We start from the raw sequence: 20,485 nt of genomic DNA on the forward strand, positions 1-20,485 counted from the left end.
CACCCCTTTTGTTCTCACCCCTTACATTCCCGATAACCTCACTTCGACCTTTTTCGTCAACTATCTCCTCACTATATTTCATTCAACTCTTTCTCATTTTTTTTCTCTGATAAATTCTCTTTTCTGCGTGCTCTCTTTTTGTTCCCTGAACTCTACACTGTCCCCTCAAGCCTGGCATGCCTTCCCCAAGGACTCCAACCAATCTTCCCCTTACTGTCTAAATTTACGTTCCATTTCATTCGCTAACACCTTTCTCCCAGGATGTCTCCCTAGCGTGCAAACTAACCTCTTTTTCGAACATTCTTATTTTGTTCTCACCGGCAGCATGACCCTTTGATGTCCACCGGCAACCTCCAAAACACTCATTTTATTATCGCACCTTTCTTTCTAACAGTATCAGAAACTCAGATATCAGTCAGCCTGACCTCGGTCTTAATTTGAAATGAACACTGGATGAGCACTCCCTTCCTGTTTTGGTCTGACTGTGTTGTAGATCAAAGGAGGTGCTTCGTCTAATCCCATCTCCTGTCCTATTGTTCGTTCTCAAGCAACCATTTTCATGCCTATTCTCAAATGCCACCCCTTTACCTAGTCCTGCTGTCCCTGTTTGCTCTTTTGTATTATGGGAATTTATAGTTTACCCCTTTGCTACCATTCCTAATCTCACGCTTATATTATCCCATCTCTAAATCTACCGTTCTTCTATGTTAATCTTACTTTGAGAAAAAACCCAAATATTTTAATTTTAATTAATTTGTAAGATTCTACATCTCACAACGGGGCATCTTAACGGATTCATCACATTGTGCCAAAAGGATGATGAATTCCCAGATTTTTTTGAGTTACTACTGTATCATCCACCAACAAGTGTTAGCCAGCAAAAGATTAAATACTAAAAGTGTTATGGACAGAGATTGCAAAATCATGAATTCCATCAGAGGACAATCTCTTCAAAGGAAACTTTTCAAAATGCAACTTGATAAAAACGAACCAGATCTGATTTTACATACAGATGTGAGGTGGCTGAGTTGGAGTCTCTACAGAGATTTCCAAATTTGCTGAATGAAATTAAAAAATTCGTTGATCAAACTTTTTTAAAAAAATAAAAATGTGGGTGACATGATTAGTAGTATTTATGCATATAAATATCAATTTTTGGCAATGGCTAAGGATCTCAAAGAAAAATAAATTCGACCATTTCGCAAATATGCAAGATCATTTGCAAAAATATCCTGTTTTTGAATTTAATAGTGAGAAATATGTTTCTGAAATTGAGAATGTTGTGGCAGTTCTGAAACCAGATTCAGTAATTTTAAAACAATTGAAGACATTGTTCAAAATATTTCTTATCCATTTAATGTCGACTTAGATACGAAACAAATTGCAGGAAAAAATTGCTGCGATTTTTCACATGGACAAAATATTACTTGAAAATGAAATGATTATATTGCAAAAAGATATCTTCCTAAAAGCCAGATCATCAGAAAAAGAGAGTTTTAGAATTATGTTTGCTGAGAAAAGTACCCAAATGTAAAAAAAAAATGCAGTGAACTTTTAAATTCCTGTTTTGGTTCCACATATCTATGTGAATCGGCCTTTTCGTATTTGAAACAAACAAAGACAAAGAATCGCTCTACTCTTATGGATTGCATACAGAAGATTCTTTACTGTTGGCCTTATCACAGTATATCCCTGATTTTGAAAGCTTGGCAGATGACATGAAGACACAAACTTCGCTTAAATTAAAATTTTAAATACATATGAATTTAAAATAAGAATTCTGAATTGTATTGAATTTTAAAATTTATAAACAATGCTTTTATAATAATAATAAGATTCTTTATTAACATAAATTTTATACACTAGTGATTCCTTACACAGAAAGCCAGAGGAATCTTACAATTAGTTGTTTATACAAGTGATTTTGATTTATAAAAAAAAATAATAATAATAATAAAAAAATAAATAAAATAATAATAATAACTAAATAATAATTAATAGATCAAAGCAAAGATAATAGTCAAAATGTAAAAATGAATGAAGTAGTAATTACAGCGAAAAAGGAATACAAGTTGAGCAGAAACAAATTACATAAGTTAACTAAGATCGGCACTTTTATGTGTTGATTAACTTTTTAACCTTGTGCAATGAAATTTTTTTGATGGTAGATCACGGCACATTTTGAAGGAAAAAAGTCAATCACATCACAAATAAAGTTGGCCACCCCTGGTATAGAGAAATGGTTGTGTTGGAGAAGACAGAGAATGGTTATCTGCACTCTTCTTGGCTTAATGTAATTAGAGGAGTCACCCAAAGTTCAGTGCTGGGCCCATTGTCATTCTCTATATTTATTAATGATACTGATTAAGGCAAATCAAGCCTAATATCTAAGTCCACAGATGATACGAAAGTTGGCAGAGTGGTTAAGGACAGTAAATGACAGTATGCTACTGCAATAAAATCTATAAAAACTAGGCAGCTGGGCTGAGAAAAGGCAATTGAGGTGTAGGATTGACAAATTGCAAAGTAATAGTATTTGCCATAGAGTACACAGGCTTTTTACTGCACTGGTGAAAAAAACAGAGTAGATAAGAAGATAAATTATTTGCTTCCCTCGTTACACAGGTAACCTGTTGACCTTTGAATTTATTCAAACTGTCTCCTCAACTATCTGCGGGGACAACTTATTTCAGCAATCAACAACTTGCTGGCTAAAAGAAAACTTGCTACAATCTAATCTAAACCTCAACCCCTGTAATTTGGATTTAAGACCCCTAGTTCTGAAATTCTTTTTAACAGTGAGAATGCCACCTTCATTCATTTTACTAATCCCTCTCAGAACCTTATAAACCTCAATCAGGTCACCTCTGAGGTATCTGTTTCCAAGCTCTGTAGCCAACATAATCAGTCTTTCCTCATACGGTCGTCCTGCCAATCTCACCATTTGAGTTGCCTGTCTTTAGACCCTTTCAAGAAGCTCAATACCATTTTTCAGATGAGGTCTCCATATCTGAACACAGTATTCTCAATGTGTTCTTACAATTCCCTTATACAGTGGAATTATAACCTACCTATCTCTACAGGATAATGTTCCCATGGACTTTCCTGGTTGCATGTTTACACTGGTCAGAAAACTTCATACCTGCAAATATTACTACTCCCAGATCCCTTTCTTCCTCCACTGTTTTTAATTCAACCCCACTAAATGTATAATTAATTTGTGGGTTGCTATCCTCCAAGTGTAAGACCTTGCATTCGGCAGCATTAAAATAAAGCTGCCACTTGTCTGATCATCTTTGAAGCCTGTTCAAGTCATCCTGAAGTACTGCTTGACACTGATCATTAACGATTTTGCCAATCTTTACATCTGCAAATTTTGACACCAATGCAAGCCACTGCAAATGGGTAACAGTAATCCTAAATTAACATACCAACTGTGTGGCACTACGCTCAGTGCAGTGAGAAATTAAAACAAATGGAAAGGGGCAGAGGGTAACTTTGCAGTCAGATATGAAATTTTCTAAGAAATGCAGACAGGCTGCCAGGACAGAACATGAGGATATTGTCAACGATATACAGGAATTTTGCTAGCAGGGATAAGAAGGTGATTATCCCATTGTTCCACATCTTGAGTACAGCATACAGTATGGAGGCCTCATTTTAGGAAGGATGTGGAGCTGCAGGAGTAGATACAGAGAAGGGCAACGAGATTGGTGTGGAGAACAAAGGGTTGCTCTTACCAAGAAAGGCTTCAGTTCTGCAAATTGCAGCATCTGGAGAGAAGATCTGCATGAAGATCTGATTGAGGTTGTTTATGGCTATGAATTGATTGAGTAAGCTAAAATGCTGATGACATCATTCTTCTTACTCAGACTATACACATGAGGGAATAAATTCAACTTGAGGAAGGATGGCAGCAGGTAATTGACTGTTATACTGATTATATGAGGCAACCCTCAATAAATACTTTTAATTCCATATTCTCTAAAGGTACCTGAGAAATCAAACATACTGATGCACACGCAGAGAACTAAATTAATAAAAAATAAAAAAAACAAATAAAAAGAAAGGTTAAATACTCTTTAGCAGAATGTGTACCAGCACCACATACAATCAACACACTCCATGAAATTAATACTAGAATGACCAGTTATGTTTGGAGGATGTCCAAGTTCAACTCCTGTGCTTTGAGCAATTCTTAAATGCCTCTTTAATTAGCATTAGTAGAGGCTAATGATGCAAGACAGCAAGCTTATGCAGCATCAGCCAAAAAAAAACACTTCCACTTCACGCCTCCGTTTCTTCGAAATACCTGTCCAGCTGCACATTAAATTTTTTTAGGCTATCAACTTCCAAAAAAAGGGATGGAAGTCTTCCACCAACCAACTACCTGCTGGCTAAAGGCAAATTTCCACACATCTATCCTACATCTGTCTTTCCTCGATTGGAATTTATGCCCCCTCAGGTGATTATTCTGAGCAAGAGGAAGAATCCCATCAGCACTGAGCATGCTCAAACCATTCAAGGCTTTATACACCTCTATCAGATCACATTGCCACTGCCTAGTCTCCAGACACCGTAATTTGCAAATCCTTTCTTCATAAGAGCAACCCTTTGTTCCATTCACTAATCTTGTTGCCCTTCTCTGTATTCGTTCAAGCAGCTCTACATCCTTCTTGAAATGAGGCCTCCAGACCTGTATACAGTACTCAAGGTGTGGCCTGACCATTGCCTTATACAAGGTAATAATCACCTCCTTATCCCTGCTAGAAAAATTCTTGTATATCATTGACAAGACACCATGAGCTACTCTTGCAGCCCGTCTGCACTGCTCAAAGAACTTCATATCTGCTTGCACAATTACCCCCAGGTCCTTTTCATTCTCTAATACTGTCAGTGTAGTACCAGAGTTGATACGTTGCTCTGGGGTTGCAGTTTCCCATATGTAGTACTTTACGTTTATCAATGTTAAACTTCATTTGCCACCTCTCAGCCCATCTGCTCAACCTTTCCAGATCCTGTTGCAGCAGCATAGCGTCAGTAGTGTCCTTAACAACCCTGCCAACCTTTGTATCGTCTGCAAACTTGGACATTAAGCTCGATATACCATCATTAGTATCATTTATAAATACAGAAAACAACAATGGACCCAACACTGAACCCTAAGGGACTCCACTAATAACATTAGTCCACGAAGAGCAGTGTCCATTGATCACCACTCTGTCTTCTCCCACTCAACCGTCCCTTTATCCATAGCAGCAATTTGCCTCGAATGCCACACTGCTGAAATTTGTGCAGCAGTCATCCAGGTTCAACAGTATCAAAAGCCTTTCTAAGATCCAAATATATGATATCAAAGTTATTCCCTGCAACCAGTTCCTTTGTGACTGTATCATAGTATCCAATCAAACTGATCACGCAAGACTTTCCCTTAACAAAACCATGCTGTGTCCGAGCTATAACTGAAGTCTTGTCTAGATGATTCTGCAGTGCTTCTTTAACCAGTGCCTCCATTAATTTTCCTGGAACAGAAGTTAAACTAACAGGTCTATAATTACTTGTGTTGCCATTTGATTTTCCTTTGTGAATTGGGGTCACATTTGCATATCTCCAGTCAATGGGTACCTCCCCGAGTCCAAAGAAGCTATCATAATTATGGCTAAGGGTTTGCTTACTTCCTTTGCTGAGTCCTTTAATATAACTGGATAGATCCCATCCACCCCAGGTGCCTTCCTTATGTTTTAACTTCAACAATTTCTCCTCCACTTTGCTCTTTGTTATTACAAAATCATCAAGCTCGCTGTCAGAGTTTAATTCACCTCTGGCATTCCCCTCCCTGAATAACTCCTCGTGTGAATGTAGATGCAAAATACTCATTTAGTTTGTTAGCCACCTGAGCAGGATCATCAACAGTTGAACCATCAATATCCAGTGGACCAATCTGATTCATCCCTTTCCTTCTAGAATTTACATAGGTAAAGAACTCTGTAGTTTTTCATTGCATCCTTTGCCAAGGATTTCTCATAATCTGCCTTTGCCTGCCCAATCTCCTTTGTGACTTCGTTACAGAACAGTTTATATCTATCATAGGCTTCCATGTCACCCATTAATTTATATGTATCTCATGCATTTTTTCTTCTCTGCCACATGTCTCATTAGTTCATCTGACATCCATTTAGGCCTTAACCTTGAACAATATTTCTTAGTTAGTATGTAAAGTCTAGTAACTTCCAAGATAAATTCTTTGAATGCTTCCCATTTTGAATTTGATGTTGGTAACATCATCAGTTAGTCCCACCGTATAGAATTTAAATACGGTCTCAGACCACCGCAGTCACCTTTACGAAAGCAAAAACCCTTCCCTTTAACCTTGATGGTAGTTACCTCTTTGAGTAAATCCCACTTCAGCACACTGTCATCATTGCCACCTAGTGGTTCCTTTATCTGCAGATTTTTAATGCATGAAGAATCACTACTGATAATCAGCTCAAGAGTATTATATTCCCTCTAGTTGCCTCCCGAACATGCTGATGTAGAAAACAATCATCCAATAAATCCACAAAGGCCTTGCTAGTGTGTGAGTGACCAACCTACAAATTCCAGTAAATATCTGAGAAATTAAAATCCCCCATTATAAGACTCTGATTTACTGTACAGTTCCTTATTATACTCATCAGAGTCATTAGGCCTATAACACACTCCTATTCTCAATTTTGATCTCTCAATGCTTATGTCACACCAAACTGACTTGACACTGCCCTGTCCAGCGTTGTCGAATGGCTTCACTTCCTTGGAGTTTGTGTTTCTTAACTAATAGTTTTTGGAAAATTAAATGCACAGGGAATAATCCTTATGGGTTTTGATAATTAACTATATAGTATTGGTGTAAATACACCATAGTTAACCCATATATTTTAACTACGTATGTAGGGTAGAGGGCATCGTTTTAATTGAATCTCATAATGTGGTTGCCTTCACAACGAGATAGCTGCTATTGCATTACTTCAAATAAATAAAGCTTCTCTAGTAGAGAAGACTACTGTTATTTATTTTCAGCGGTACCACCACCCAGATGATCGTTTCGAAGCTGTTCGGCTTCATCATCAGTGCACGGGCAGGTACCCAGGTAATACAACAAGCCATCACAGTTGCAAAGTTATATCCACATTATGAGAGATACAATTAAAACGCTACATACGTAGTTCAAATATATGGGTTAACTATGGTGTATTTACACCGATACTATATAGTTAACTAATAGTATAACCCCTCCTCCCTTCCTATCTTGTCTATCCTTCCTGTACACATTGTACTCCCCAAATTCCAGTTCTGCATTCCTTATATCTGTATGACACCATGTCTCTGATATCCCAAAAATATCTGCCTTTGATGTTTTGAGCAACACCTCAAATTCATCAAATTTATTTTCCAAACATCTGGCATTGGTGTACATGCAAGTATACATGCAGCTGTTTCTATTCTTAGTTACCCTAACACAACCCATGTGTTTACTTGTACCGCAATGACTCGCAGCAGGCTCTGAAATACCCTGCATCTTGTTTTCCAGGCTGCTGCTCATTCCAATAGAAGCAGTGCAAGAATCAATATCACCTCTGCCAGTGGCTACTGTTAATCTATTAGTCCGTGTATCCCCCCCAAGCTAGCAGTATTCCAACCCACCTAACACTGCCTCGATAGCATCAGCAAGTATTCTTGCACCCTTTCTATTTAAGTGTATCCCATCCCTGTAGTTGCAGTCTGTCCTGTTAACAAGTACAGACCAGGCTGAAAAAAATTCTACCCCTTGGGCCTTACACAATCTTTCCAGGGCCGAATTGATTGACAAAGCTCTCATCATATACTCCCTCCTATCGTGTCTCAGCAGAATTGCAGACACTTTCAAATTCAACACTAATTCATGGCTTTTTTTCAACAGTGACCTGTACTTGTTAAGTAATTCTGCCAGTCTCCTTTTCTTAATATCATTAGTGCTAAAGTGTACAACAATATCACCCTTTGTGCCCTTAAAAGATAATATCTGCTTTACAACATCGTCAACCTTTGCCTCTGGCAGACATACCCTGGTCCTGTTCCACCTATCCTTTTTACCTAGCATGTTAGCATGTTCCCCGTTTCCCTGACAATAGAGTCACCAACAACTGCTAGTTCCTGTGGGACCAGCACATTCTACCTTGGGGGTTGCCGCTGTGTGCATGATGATCAAGCTCTGGCGTTGATGTGGGCATGTGACAGCTTGATGGGCCCCTGAATTCAGATTCTTCGAGGACATCCACCCTGTCCTTCAAGCTCTCATATAGGCCTATAACAACGCTGAGTTGTCGCCTTATTTCCTCACACTCCTTACATCGTGTGCAACAAAGACATCCCCCTTGGCAATATCGTCAATTGGCAATGTAAATAAAGACTTCAAAGAGGAGGGAGTAGTGATTTACTGATTTGAGTTATTTTTGATTTTTCGGCCATCCCAAAACTCAAAGTAGCATGTAAACTCACTTGAACTGACAAAATAAACCTTATGAACTGACAAACCATGACCAAGGTAGTCAGAGCATGGCAAAATTTTCTGAAGAAACAATAATGAGTACTTAATACCACACAGCAATGTTATTTCATTTCTATAATCTTTTTTTTTCTCCCTTCATCTGAGATCTTCACAGCACATGGCATGAAACACTGGTCGAATAATTGATGTGATGGGTAAACATAGTAGATATGTAGGAGTAATTATTGTATGGTAATAGACCACATCATTTCTTACAGGAACATTTCGAGTGGGTTAGGATTTGTTGGAAGCAATTATCTGACCCATTTCCTTCAGGAACATTCAATATCAGCTTTACTGATTGGAGTATAAAAGTACACATTCAAGTTAACACCCCCCCCCCCAGCTACATACTCATGTCTTCAACTGGGCAGTTGATAACTGCAAAAGGGAATACACATCTGCTCATATTTCCTTTTGCACCCTGGTAGCAATGAATTTCACACAATGCAAAAAAAATAGGAGGCGGAATGGACCTGCAGTTCAACCAGTGAAGGGAATATTTTGTTTAATATCTTTGTGTTCCTTGATATAAATGAAGTGTTTGAGAGCTATGAACTACCTAAACAATGCCACTAACCAAATACAGCTCTCAATGGTCCTATTGTTCCCAAGCAGGGATGCCATTTTTCAATAGAGCCATCCCTAACCTGCCAGATAAATACAGATTGGTCTATAGTATATTTAGATGATAACCTCTTTCCTAAATAAACCAGCTCCCCAAATCTTTATTCCATCTGCAGGGTCAGTTCAAACTAGTTACACAACATTTAGCTCTACTGCCAAGAACCTGAGAGATGCTCTGTAGGCATGACAGGACATATCTCCTTTCTCGGGCCTTGCTGGACTAAGGTTGTTTGTTTGTTATTTGGTTTTTAGGATCATTAGCAACTAAGGCCATACTGCTCCAGGAATATGCGGTGGTCATTCCCTTGACCTTTCCACATCCTCTGTATTTGGTGGTGACGGGCTCGAATCAAGAAGCGTGTGCTACACACTGGCGCTCCTTCCCACCTGGCTATGGAGGCGCCTCTGGACTAAGGAAGTCCGTCACTGAAAAGACCCCTTAATTGCTCGGGTAGTCGAAAAACCCAATTCTTTGGAAGAGACAAAAAATGAAAATGGCAACTTAGCTTTTATGACCACCCGCATCAGATTAGCAGCCGGTTTATGACCTTGTCCTTCCGGGGATGGGGCTATACAATACTGCATTGGTGTTCCGCGTGTCACATTACCCTATTTACAGATTGTCACTGAACCACAAGTTTATTTTGGGACTCCTAAAAAATCTGTGTGCATTTCGGGACTTTTAAAACTTCATATGCAGATCACTTTACTGTCATTTTAAAGTAAAATCAGTTAGAAACGAAACCTTCCTTCGGAAGCATTTCTACTAACAAAAGAAAGTCTCTCTCTCGCTTCACGAAAAAGAATCGAAATTATTCACAAGTTAGAACATGGTGCAAAAAATGTTGAAGTGTGTAAAAAGTTTTCTTTGTCCTCTTCAACAGTATTAACATTGTGGAAGAATAATTGTGTTTACAAAGTGGCACTGGAAAAAAACAAAACTAAAAAAAAAAAAAAAAAAATTTAGAAAGTGCAAGGTTACAAAAGTCGATGTAGCACTGCTTCAATGGTTCACTACACAAAGAAGTGCTGGATTTTCAATAGCTGGTCTGAGCTTGAAAGCTCGAGCCAGAAAATTTGCTAAACAATTTGGATGCGATGATTTTGAATGTAACAATGGTTGGCTGGATCAATTTAAAAACCGAATACAAACATATTAATATAAATAATATGTAGGTATATACCATTTATATATTAGGTATATATTATTTATATTTATATTTATTAATATAAATAATATCTCTTAATATTTCTTTTGTTTTTTGAATCTACCTTTTTATAAAGTTATTGAGAAATTAAAAAAATAGGAGGGAGATTTAACTCATCACTGAGTTAAATCTATTTTAACTCATCATATAGTAAGTAATGATTATAACGAGAAAATTTTGTTGGTCCCTTGATGCTCGTTATAACCAAGTTCGACTGTAGTTAATTAAATTTATTAGCTTTAGAAATTCATTTCAATGGCCACAGAAGTTGAATGTAAAAACTAAACATCCATTATATTTTGGACAACAGTTTTCAGAGCAAACTGTATTCAATACAGGTGACTATGTACAGGTTTTTTCTTCTTCTGAAATCAAAACATGTTTGAAATTTGCTGAAAAATGGTCATGTCAAAAGATGTAATGACAAATAATACTTTAATCACTTCAGTATTCACATACAGTACAGAATTCTCTTAATAAATTAACATAAGAAATTTAATTATTATTATTTTTTTCATCTGCTTATTATTACCTGTACTTGGTGTGGTTGAGGTCCCAAATGTAAAACCTCTTGATTGCTGCTGCTGCGGTTGACCAAAAGTAAATCCAGTTGATGGAGTAGTTGTCTGCTGACTACCAAATGTGAAAGACATCTTAAATTACCTGAAATATATTATGTATATACATATTACTTTTAGCTTATAAAAACCAATCTGCAATGGGATCACAACAAGAAATGTTTAGAAATTAATATTAAGGTTGTGACCCAAAAAATTTATAAATCAATTTACAAAAAGGTTTATTTAAATCTATATATTAAAATAAAATGAATAAATGAAAATTCATTACAGTGATACTTTCAATGTGTCATAATCTAAGTAAAGCCAATAATGCACAGCTCACGTACTTCAAGCAGAACTTAAGCCAAGGCAAATATAGTATTTTAATTTGCCTTTGTGTCATAATCCTTAAAATGTGTAACAGAAATTTTTAACGTACAAAATAAAATTTGAGTTCCAAGTTATCACTAAACTGTATCTTGCATTCTGCATGAATGTTGCTACTTGCCTTAGTCATGGCTCCATCTATAACCACTCTTCACTAAGATTATTCTAGGGGTTAACATAACATCTTACATAGAGAAATAAATATATCATAGAAATCTTTAAGACTGCACTACTGACTTACAATCACCATTCAGATGGGCATAAAGGGCAAAAGTGGATGACTTAGAGCTGATATTATCTTTTAAGGCAGAGTTTCTCAAACTGTGTTCTGCGGAACATGTGTTCCATAAAACGTGAAGAAGTGTTCCGCTAAAAAAATCGTAATTAATAATTAAAAATAATAAAATAAATAAATTTTGCATATTTGTAGCGTACACAACTTTTGTATCATTATAATATTTAACATTTTTTTTTCAGTTATTAATATACTAGCATAGACTAATAATCAAATAGACCGCAGAACACTGTTTTTGCAGGCTTTGCATAGAGAAGTATGCATTGAGATAACGACACCTACAAGAAAGTAGCAATGTGGTGATCTAGTATGCCATTCGTATGCGATTTAGTCTGGAGTACGTGGGTTGAAGGAGAGGAAGCAAACTGATATAACTAAACTCACTTCCTTGTATAATTTTTTTTTTGAAAACTATTAGTATTTTGAAATATTATTATTAAAGTATGTGACCATGGATTGGCGGTTGAAAAAAGGAACTTTATAAAATGAGAGGCAAAGTACTTCTAAAAGTGCAACTGTGGTCGATGAAAACAAACACAATATTGTCACACTTTAAAGTGAGAATGAACAATCGCAGCCTTTTGTTCCCCAAAAATCCAAAGTGAAAAACAAGAACCAACTAATAAAAGACCAAAATAAAAGTATAATGACGGTTAATTTAATTTCAGCTTTACATGTGTTGGAAATAAAGATGCTCCTGATGCACAGTGCGTCGTATGTAATAAAATAATAAGAGAAGTTTACCACAATATAGTACGTAGAACAGTTCCGTATGATACTCTCCAGAAATTAAAACGAAAAAAATCAAAAAAACTTACATTAGAGTAACAAATAATTAAAAATCAATTTAACCCAATAAAACTCAATTTAACACAATTAAAAATCAATTTAACGCAATTAAAAATAAGAAAATTAATTAAAAGAATATTTTTTAAAAAAATCGTTTTGCAATTTTTTCGTTAAAATTCTTTTAATTAATTTTCTTATTTTTAATTGCGTTCAATTGATTTTTAATTGTGTTAAATTGAGTTTTAATTATTTGTTACTCTAATGCAAGTTTTTCAATTTTTTCGTTTTAATTTCTGGAGAGAAATATTATCATATGGAAGTGTTCTACGTACTATATTGAGGTAAACTTTTCTTATTATTTTACAAATATTTATATCAACGTAGAACTTATTGAGCATTACAGCTCTGGTTCATACTATGTAATAAAATATTAGCAAACAGGTCTTTGGCTCCTGCTAAACTTGTGTTTCATGAATATGTTGTGAGATGAAAAGTGTTCCGTGACTAAAAAAGTTTGGGAAAAGCTGTTTTAAGGGCACAAAAAGTAATATTGTTGTACATGTTGGCACTAACGACACTATTAAGAGTAAGAGAGATCTAGGGACTTATCTAACAAATACAGGGTAATGCTGGCAAAACGTCGCGAGTTAGGATTGAATTTGATAGTGTCTGCAATTCTGCCCAGACATGTTAGTAAAGAGTATACGTTGAGAGCCTTGTCAATAAATTCTGCCCTCCATGGAGACTTTTTATAAGGGTGGGATACACTTAAATAGAAAGAGTGCAAGAATATTTGCTGATGCTATCGAGGCAGCGATAAGCGGGTCGGAAAACAGCTAGCTTGGAGGGAAAACACAGACTAATAGTTTAACTAGAGCTGCATACAAAGGTGAAGGTGATCCTTGCACTGCTTCTCTTGAAAAATATAGCAGCCTGGAAAGCAAGGTAGTAGTAGCAGGTGATGCAAGAAAGCATGTGTATGAGCTTATGCAGCATCAGCCAAAAAAAAAAAAAAAAATCATCACACCATTCCCTCCAAATGCCTGTCCATTTCAGCCCTGCTGTGGGTCATCAGAGAACACATGAATACATGAGCTTTGTTAGGGTAACTAAGAGTAAGAACACTTATATGTATACTTGCATGTACACTAATTCTGGGAGCACTGTAAAAAAATTTTATGAATTTGAAGTACTTGAATGGTAAGTCATTAAATGTAGACATTGTAGGAATAGTGAAGAGGTGATGTCACTCAGACATAAGTGATGTTAAATTTGAATATGGGGAGTACAATGTATACAGGAAGGGAGAGATGGAGGGGTTGTGCTATTAATTAAGAAGAATATTGAATCTAAGGCAATGCACCCAGCTGACTTGGGTGACGAGTGCAATGCTGAATCAGTTAGGTGTAATATAAGGATTGGGAAAACAAAATTGAAAGTAGGACGCGCACGCGCACAAGACCCTTATGGATTTCTTGGATGATTGCTTTATACAGCAAGATGTTAGAGAGGCAACAAGAGAAAGCAATACTACTGATCTGATTATCAGCATTGATTCCTCATGCATTAACATTCTGCAGGTAAAAGATCCACTGGGTAGCAGTGATCACATTGTACTAATGTGGAATTTAATTAAAGACATAACTAATTTCAAGGTTAAAGAAAAAAGCTTTCACTTTCATAAGGATGACTACAGAGGTCTCAGACAATTTTTAAATTGTGTAGTGGGACCAACCGATGATGTTACCAACAGCAAATTCTAAATGGGAAGTATTCAGGGAAGTAATCAGAGAAGCTACTACGTTTATCATACCAACAAAGAAATACTGTTCAAGGCATAAATCTTAATGGATGTTAGATGAACTATTGAGACACATGGCAGAGAAGAAATGTGCATAGGATGCATATAAACTATCAGGTGATAGAGAAGCATATGGTAAATACAAATTAGTCTACAATCAAGTCACAAAGGAGGTTAAGGCAAGTTAAAGTAGATTACTAGAAGTCTCTATCAAAGATTTCAAAGAAAAACAGCAGACATCTATGCTTACATTAACAGTAGCAGGAAGAGGTTGAATCACACTGGGCCACATATCTATGGGTTAACTGTTGATGACCTTACTTAGGTGGTAGACAAACTGAATATGTATTTTGCATCTATATTCACACATGGAGGATTCTTTAGAGCAGGCAATGCCAGAAGTTTATCAAGAACGAGGAGCAAAATGACTGTGATAACTGAAAGGAATGAGGAGGATACATTTTTGAGGTGGACATAAAAAATGCAGTATGGGTGGATGAAATTTTTTTTTTTTTTTTTTTTTTTTTTATGAAAACCCCAACACGAAAGGTATCAAGACCTATAGTACTTAGTACCGTGCATGGGTTGAAGGAGAAGTATGGGGGGAAGGGGATGCCGGAAACTTTGCTCTAGAGACTAAACATGGGTTTCACCACTTCAAGCCTCCAATAAGCAAAGTGGTGGTATTTCACCGGTTGATGAAAGTCATCTACCACTGGGGAATTTTATCCAATGATATTAAGAGGCAGCAAAGGAGGAAAGCAAACCCTTTGCGGTAATTATGAGAATATTAGTATTAGTAGAGGCATACAATGGAAGGAAGCAAGCTTATGAGGCATCAGCCAAAAACAAAAAAACCTCCAATTTTACCTCTCCATTCATTCCAAATGCCTGTCCAAGCTCAGCCTTAAATTTATTTAGGCTATCAACTTCCACAAAAAGAGATGGGAGTCTGTTTCAGCAACTGACTACCCACTGGCTAAAGGCAAATTTGAATCCATACTGGCTGATCAATGATCGCCAGTACGGATTCCGTCAGTGTTGATCCATTGGTGATATTCTGGCTTCTGTAACCCATTTAACGACAAATTCAATGGAAAGGTTCGGCTTTTGATCAAAAATCTCAAAGGCTTTTGATCCTGTTTGGTATAAAGTTCATCTAAACAATCTTATGGTTTGCAACTGTTTTTTGTAATTATTTATCCAATTTTCTCTCTGATCGCTCACTGAGGGTGATGGTAGATGGCCCTCTGTCTTCTAACGTTTCCACTAATGCTGGTGTCCCCCAAGGTTCAGTTCTTTCTCCCATTCATTTCCTCTTGTATATTAATGACCTTCTTCCATTGACTGAAAATCCTATCCATAGTTTTGCCGACGATAGCACATTGCATTCACTTTCCATTTTAAGAAACTCTGCCCTGCTCAATCAGCTTCAACTTCTCGAATATCCGCTACCAATTCCTTAAATGCTGATCTCCAGGTAATTCTCCAGCTGGCAAAGATAACTTAGTTGTGTTCAATCCTTCTGAAACTCAGTCTTGTCTTATATCTCACAAAAAGGATTCTTCGGCTCCTATGCTTGTTTTTGGTGACACTCTGCTTAATAGGCAAAATCATATATCTCTTTTGGGGATTACCCTGACTTCTAATCTCTTTTGGCACAAGCACATTACAAATATTGTTTCTTCTGCATCTAAAAAACTTGGTTTTTTCTTTCGCTCTCGGCGTTACTTTTCTTCCAAACAGCTGTTCACACTGTACAGATAGCAAATCCGCCCTACCGTGGAATATTGTTCCAACACCTGGGGCAGTGCCCCCAAAACCTCTCAGGCTTCTAGAAGAGAGCAGTTAAGTTAATTAATGACTCCTCTCTTAACAGTCTCTCTACTCTCTGTCTCATAGACGTACTGTTTCTGCTGCATGCCTTTTCTGCAGATACTTCCACAGGCACTGTTCTTCTGAATTGGCTTCTATAATTCCCACTATCTCTTTCAAAACAGTCCGAACACGTGCCGCCACCAGCCAACATCCATTTAATGTCCAACTTCAAACTCACGGAACCAACTTTTCATCTTCCTCGTTTATTCATTCAACTACCGTTTTCTGGAACAACCTTCCTTCATATGTTTTTCCTAAAAAATTATAGTCTAGAGAAGTTCAAGTCTAAAGTCAACAAATATCTTCTTTCGTCTCCTCAACCTCCAACCCAAGCACAGTACTAAGTACTATAGGTGATAATACCTCTCATGTTTTGGATTTTCATAAAAAAAAAAATTAAAAAAAAATTTCCACACATCTATTCTACAACTTTGTTTCCTCAATTTGAATCTATGCCCCTCAGGTTCTTAATCTCAGCAAGAGGAAGAATCCCATCAGCATTCAGCTTGCTCAACCCATTCCAGGCCTTATACACCTCAATCACATCACCTCACATGTGCCTACTCTCCAGACACTGCAATTTGCAGAACTTAAGCCTTTCTTGGTAAGAGCACACCTTTGTTCTCCTCTTGTTGCCTTTCTTTGTACTCATTCTAGCAATTGTACATCCTTCCTAAAATGAGGTCTCCAGACCTGTAGACAGTACTCAAGGTGTGGCCTGACCATAGCCTTGTACAATGGGATAATCACCTCCCTGTCCCTTCTAATAAAATTCCTATACATCATTGACAAGACTCCATGACCTATACCTGGCAGCCCATCTACACTACTCAGAGAACTTCATATCTAACTGCACAATTACCCATAGGTGTTTTTCACTTTCCACTTCCCTGAGTGTAGTACCACACAATTGGTACGTTTCTCTTGGGTTGTTGCTACCCATATGCAGTACTTTGCATTTGTCAATGTTAAAGTTCAGTTGCCACTTCTCAGTCCATTTGTCCAACTTACCTAGATCCAGTTGGAGTAGTATACTGTCTTTACTGTCATTAACAACTCTGCCAACCTTTGTATCATCTGCAAACTTGGATATTAAGCCTGATATTCCTTCATCAATATCATTGATGAATACACAAAACAACGATGGGCCCAGCACAGAATCCTGGGAAACTCCACTAACATTCATCCATGAACAGCAGTGTCCATTGATTACACTCTTTATCCCTTTATCCATCGTAGCAACTTACGCTTAATGCCATACCGCACCAATTTGTACAGCAGTCTTCCATGTGCAACAGTATCAAAAGCTTTCCTGAAATCCAAGTATATGATATCAAAATTTTTTGCATCCAGTTCCTTTGTGGCGACATCATAGTATCCAATCAAATTGGTCAGACAAGACCACCTTTAAACAAACCCATGCTGTGTCTTAACTATTACTTCAGTCTTGTCTAGATCATCCTGCAATGTTTCTTTAACCAGTGATGCCATTATTTTCCCCCAGAACACAAGTTAAACTAAGAGGTCTATAGTTACTTGCTTACCCCTTTTGAATCCCCTTTGCAAACTGGTGATGTACTTGCACACCTCCAGTCCATGGGGACCTCCCCTGAGTCCAAAGAAGCAATCATAATTATAGCTAAGGGTTTGCTTACTTCCTTTACTGCCTTATTTAATATAACTGGATAGATCCCATCCACCCCAGGTGCTTCATTATGTTTAACTTCCACAATTTCTCCTCTGCTTTGCTCTCAGTTATTACAAAATCACTGAGCTCCCTGTTTGAGTTTGATAAACTTCTGGCATTCCCCTCCTTGAATAACTCCTCATGTGTGAATGTAGATGCAAAATACTCATTCAGTATATCAGCTATCTGAGCATGATCCTCAATAATCAACCCATCTATGTTAAGTGGTCCGATCTGATTCATCCCTTTCCTTCTAGAATTCACATAAGTAAAGAACTCTTGGCTGTTTTTCTTTGCATCCTTTGCCAAAGATTTCTCGTAACCTGCCTAACCTTCTTATTGACTTGATTACAGACTATTTTATATGTACCATAGGCTTCTGTGTCGCCTGATAATTATATGCATCTCATACATTTTTCTTCTCTGCCACAAACATCCTTGGATTCAGAGGTTGTCCCTATGTACTGGAGATGTGCAAATGTTTCCCCAATTCATAAAGAGGGATTAAAAGGTGACAGGAGTAATTAAACTAATTAGACCTGTTAGCTTAAAGTCTGTTCCACAAAATACAATGGAATCACTGGTTAAAGGAGTAATACAGGGCCATTTGGACAATTATACTGCAATCATACTGCAATTATACTGCAATCACGATAGCAATTATACTGCAATTGATAGCAATTGATAGCAATTATACTGCAATCACGGCACATATTTGTAAAGGGCAGTTTTATTTAACCAACCAACAATTTCTCTTTCACTTTCCTCTCAGTTATTACAAAATTGTTTAGTTCACTATTAGTTTGATAAACTTCTGGCTTCTCCTTCACTAAAGAATTCCTCATGTGAAAAAGTAGATGCAAAATACTCAGTTTATCAGCAACATCAATAGTCAAACAATCGATATCAAGTGGACAAATTTGATTCATCCCGTTCTTTCTAGTGTTTAGATAAAGAAGTCTTTGCTGTTTTTCTTTGCATCCATTGCCAAAGATTTATTGTATTCTGCCTTCGCTCACCTAACCTCCTTTGTGACTGGTCATCTATGAAGCTGTGACTGATCATATATGAACTTAGAAGCTACATTTTTTGCAACAAGGGTGAATACAGGAAGGGGGATTGTTGCAAAAATGCATAATTGGAAGCTGAGTCAGTTTAAATGTCTCTATAAAATTCAAACCTCTTTATAGCCTTTTAAATCTTCAGAAATTCCCAAGTTGTGTGATCACTGGAGAAGCAAACTATCTGGAATGCATCTCCTAGGGAGATTGGAAATGAGAGTAGCCTTGTGCAGGCAAAATTTTTATGACTCCAGAAAATAGAAGTTTTTTCTATTTTATTAACTTAAATTGGCATATTTACTTAATTTCTAGAGTAGCTTTATATTCCTAGTTACAATATTTAGTTTAAATTTTAACTTAGAGATTTTGTAGGTTATTACTTAGTAACAGTAAAGGTTTTCAATCCATGTGTTTTACAAGTTTTGCAGCTCCAGCAAAAGCAAGATTTTAGCTATATTTTGGTGCTTTGACTAATTGTTATATTAAATTATTTTCTATAAGTAGCTCATAGACCTAGTCAAGATCCTTGGTTTATTCTGATTTGAGACAGCGAGATTTTGGAAGTTAATTAATACTTAAGTGTCCGTAGATTTACTGTTCGTAACTTCCCGCCATTGTTATACAATACGTTATATATCCCGTACTAGATAGCGTTAGCTTAGAATAGTATAGTAATTAATCAGTAAAATTTATCAATCTTGTTAAAACTCTGCCAATTAAATTGTACTTTTTTAACTAAATACATGACTTAGATTTTACAAACCAAACATTATTAATTAATACATGACGATACGGAAGGAACGATACTCGGAGATAATACTTGATACTGAAAAAATATAGATATATAGAGTTATAACTGTATTGGGATATAAGTTTAGGGTTCTAATTTTGTACTGAATTTGAAATTTTATTGAAATTGAATTGAAATCATGACTCAGACTAGAGCAGCAAAGTAAAAGGCTCAAGCTAATGGGAGTGCTATGCCTCAGAGGAGAACTGAGGGGGGCAGTTGCCTTTTGAATCACAGCGTTTTAAAATGCACTGCTTGCTTGATGTTTGTGGAGCAATCAGGTACGGAACATGATATTGCCAAGGGGAATGGTCTTTGTGTGTGCACGAAGTAAGGAGTGTGAGGAAATCAGGCGACAAATCAACGGTGTTATGAACCTACATGAGAGCTTGAAGGACAGGGTGGATGCCCTCGAAGGATCTAAATTGAGGGCCCATCAATCTCTCAGCTGCCACATCAACGTCAGAGCTTGCACTTGATCATCACACAACACAGTGGCAGCCTCCAAGGCATAATGCGCTGGTCTCACAGGAACTAGTAGTTGTTGGTGACAATTGTCAGGGATACGGGGAACATGGTATGTAAAAAGGACAGGTGGAACAGGACCAGGGTACGTCTGCTAGAGGCAAAGGTTGATGACGTTGTAAAGCAGATATCATCTTTTAAGGGCACAAAGAGTGATATTGTTGTACACGTTGGCGCTAATGATATTAAGAGAAGGAGACCGGCAGAATTACTTAACAAGTACAGCTCACTGTTGAAAAAAAAGCCGTGAATTAGGGTTGAATTTGAAAGTGTCTGCAATTCTGCCCAGAGGGAGTATATATGATGAGTCCCTT

At 37.0% G+C, this 20,485-nt stretch overlaps 1 protein-coding gene across 2 annotated transcripts in view; it reads right to left on the reverse strand.

Moving 5' to 3' along the window:
* Nup62 (nucleoporin 62) overlaps nt 1-20,485 on the reverse strand; it is a 293,033-nt gene that overhangs the window by 262,123 nt on the left and 10,425 nt on the right. For both annotated transcript variants that reach the window (XM_090384721.1, XM_090384722.1), the window contains exon 2: nt 10,931-11,061. In XM_090384721.1, the coding sequence (XP_090240847.1) occupies nt 10,931-11,051 (121 nt within the window). In that variant the 5' untranslated portion in view covers nt 11,052-11,061. The remainder of the gene's footprint in view (nt 1-10,930; nt 11,062-20,485) is intronic.

Source organism: Mastigoproctus giganteus, chromosome 11 (genome assembly GCF_048544385.1).
Source record: "Mastigoproctus giganteus isolate SK-2022 chromosome 11, ASM4854438v1, whole genome shotgun sequence".
Lineage (NCBI taxonomy): Eukaryota > Metazoa > Arthropoda > Arachnida > Uropygi > Thelyphonidae > Mastigoproctus > Mastigoproctus giganteus.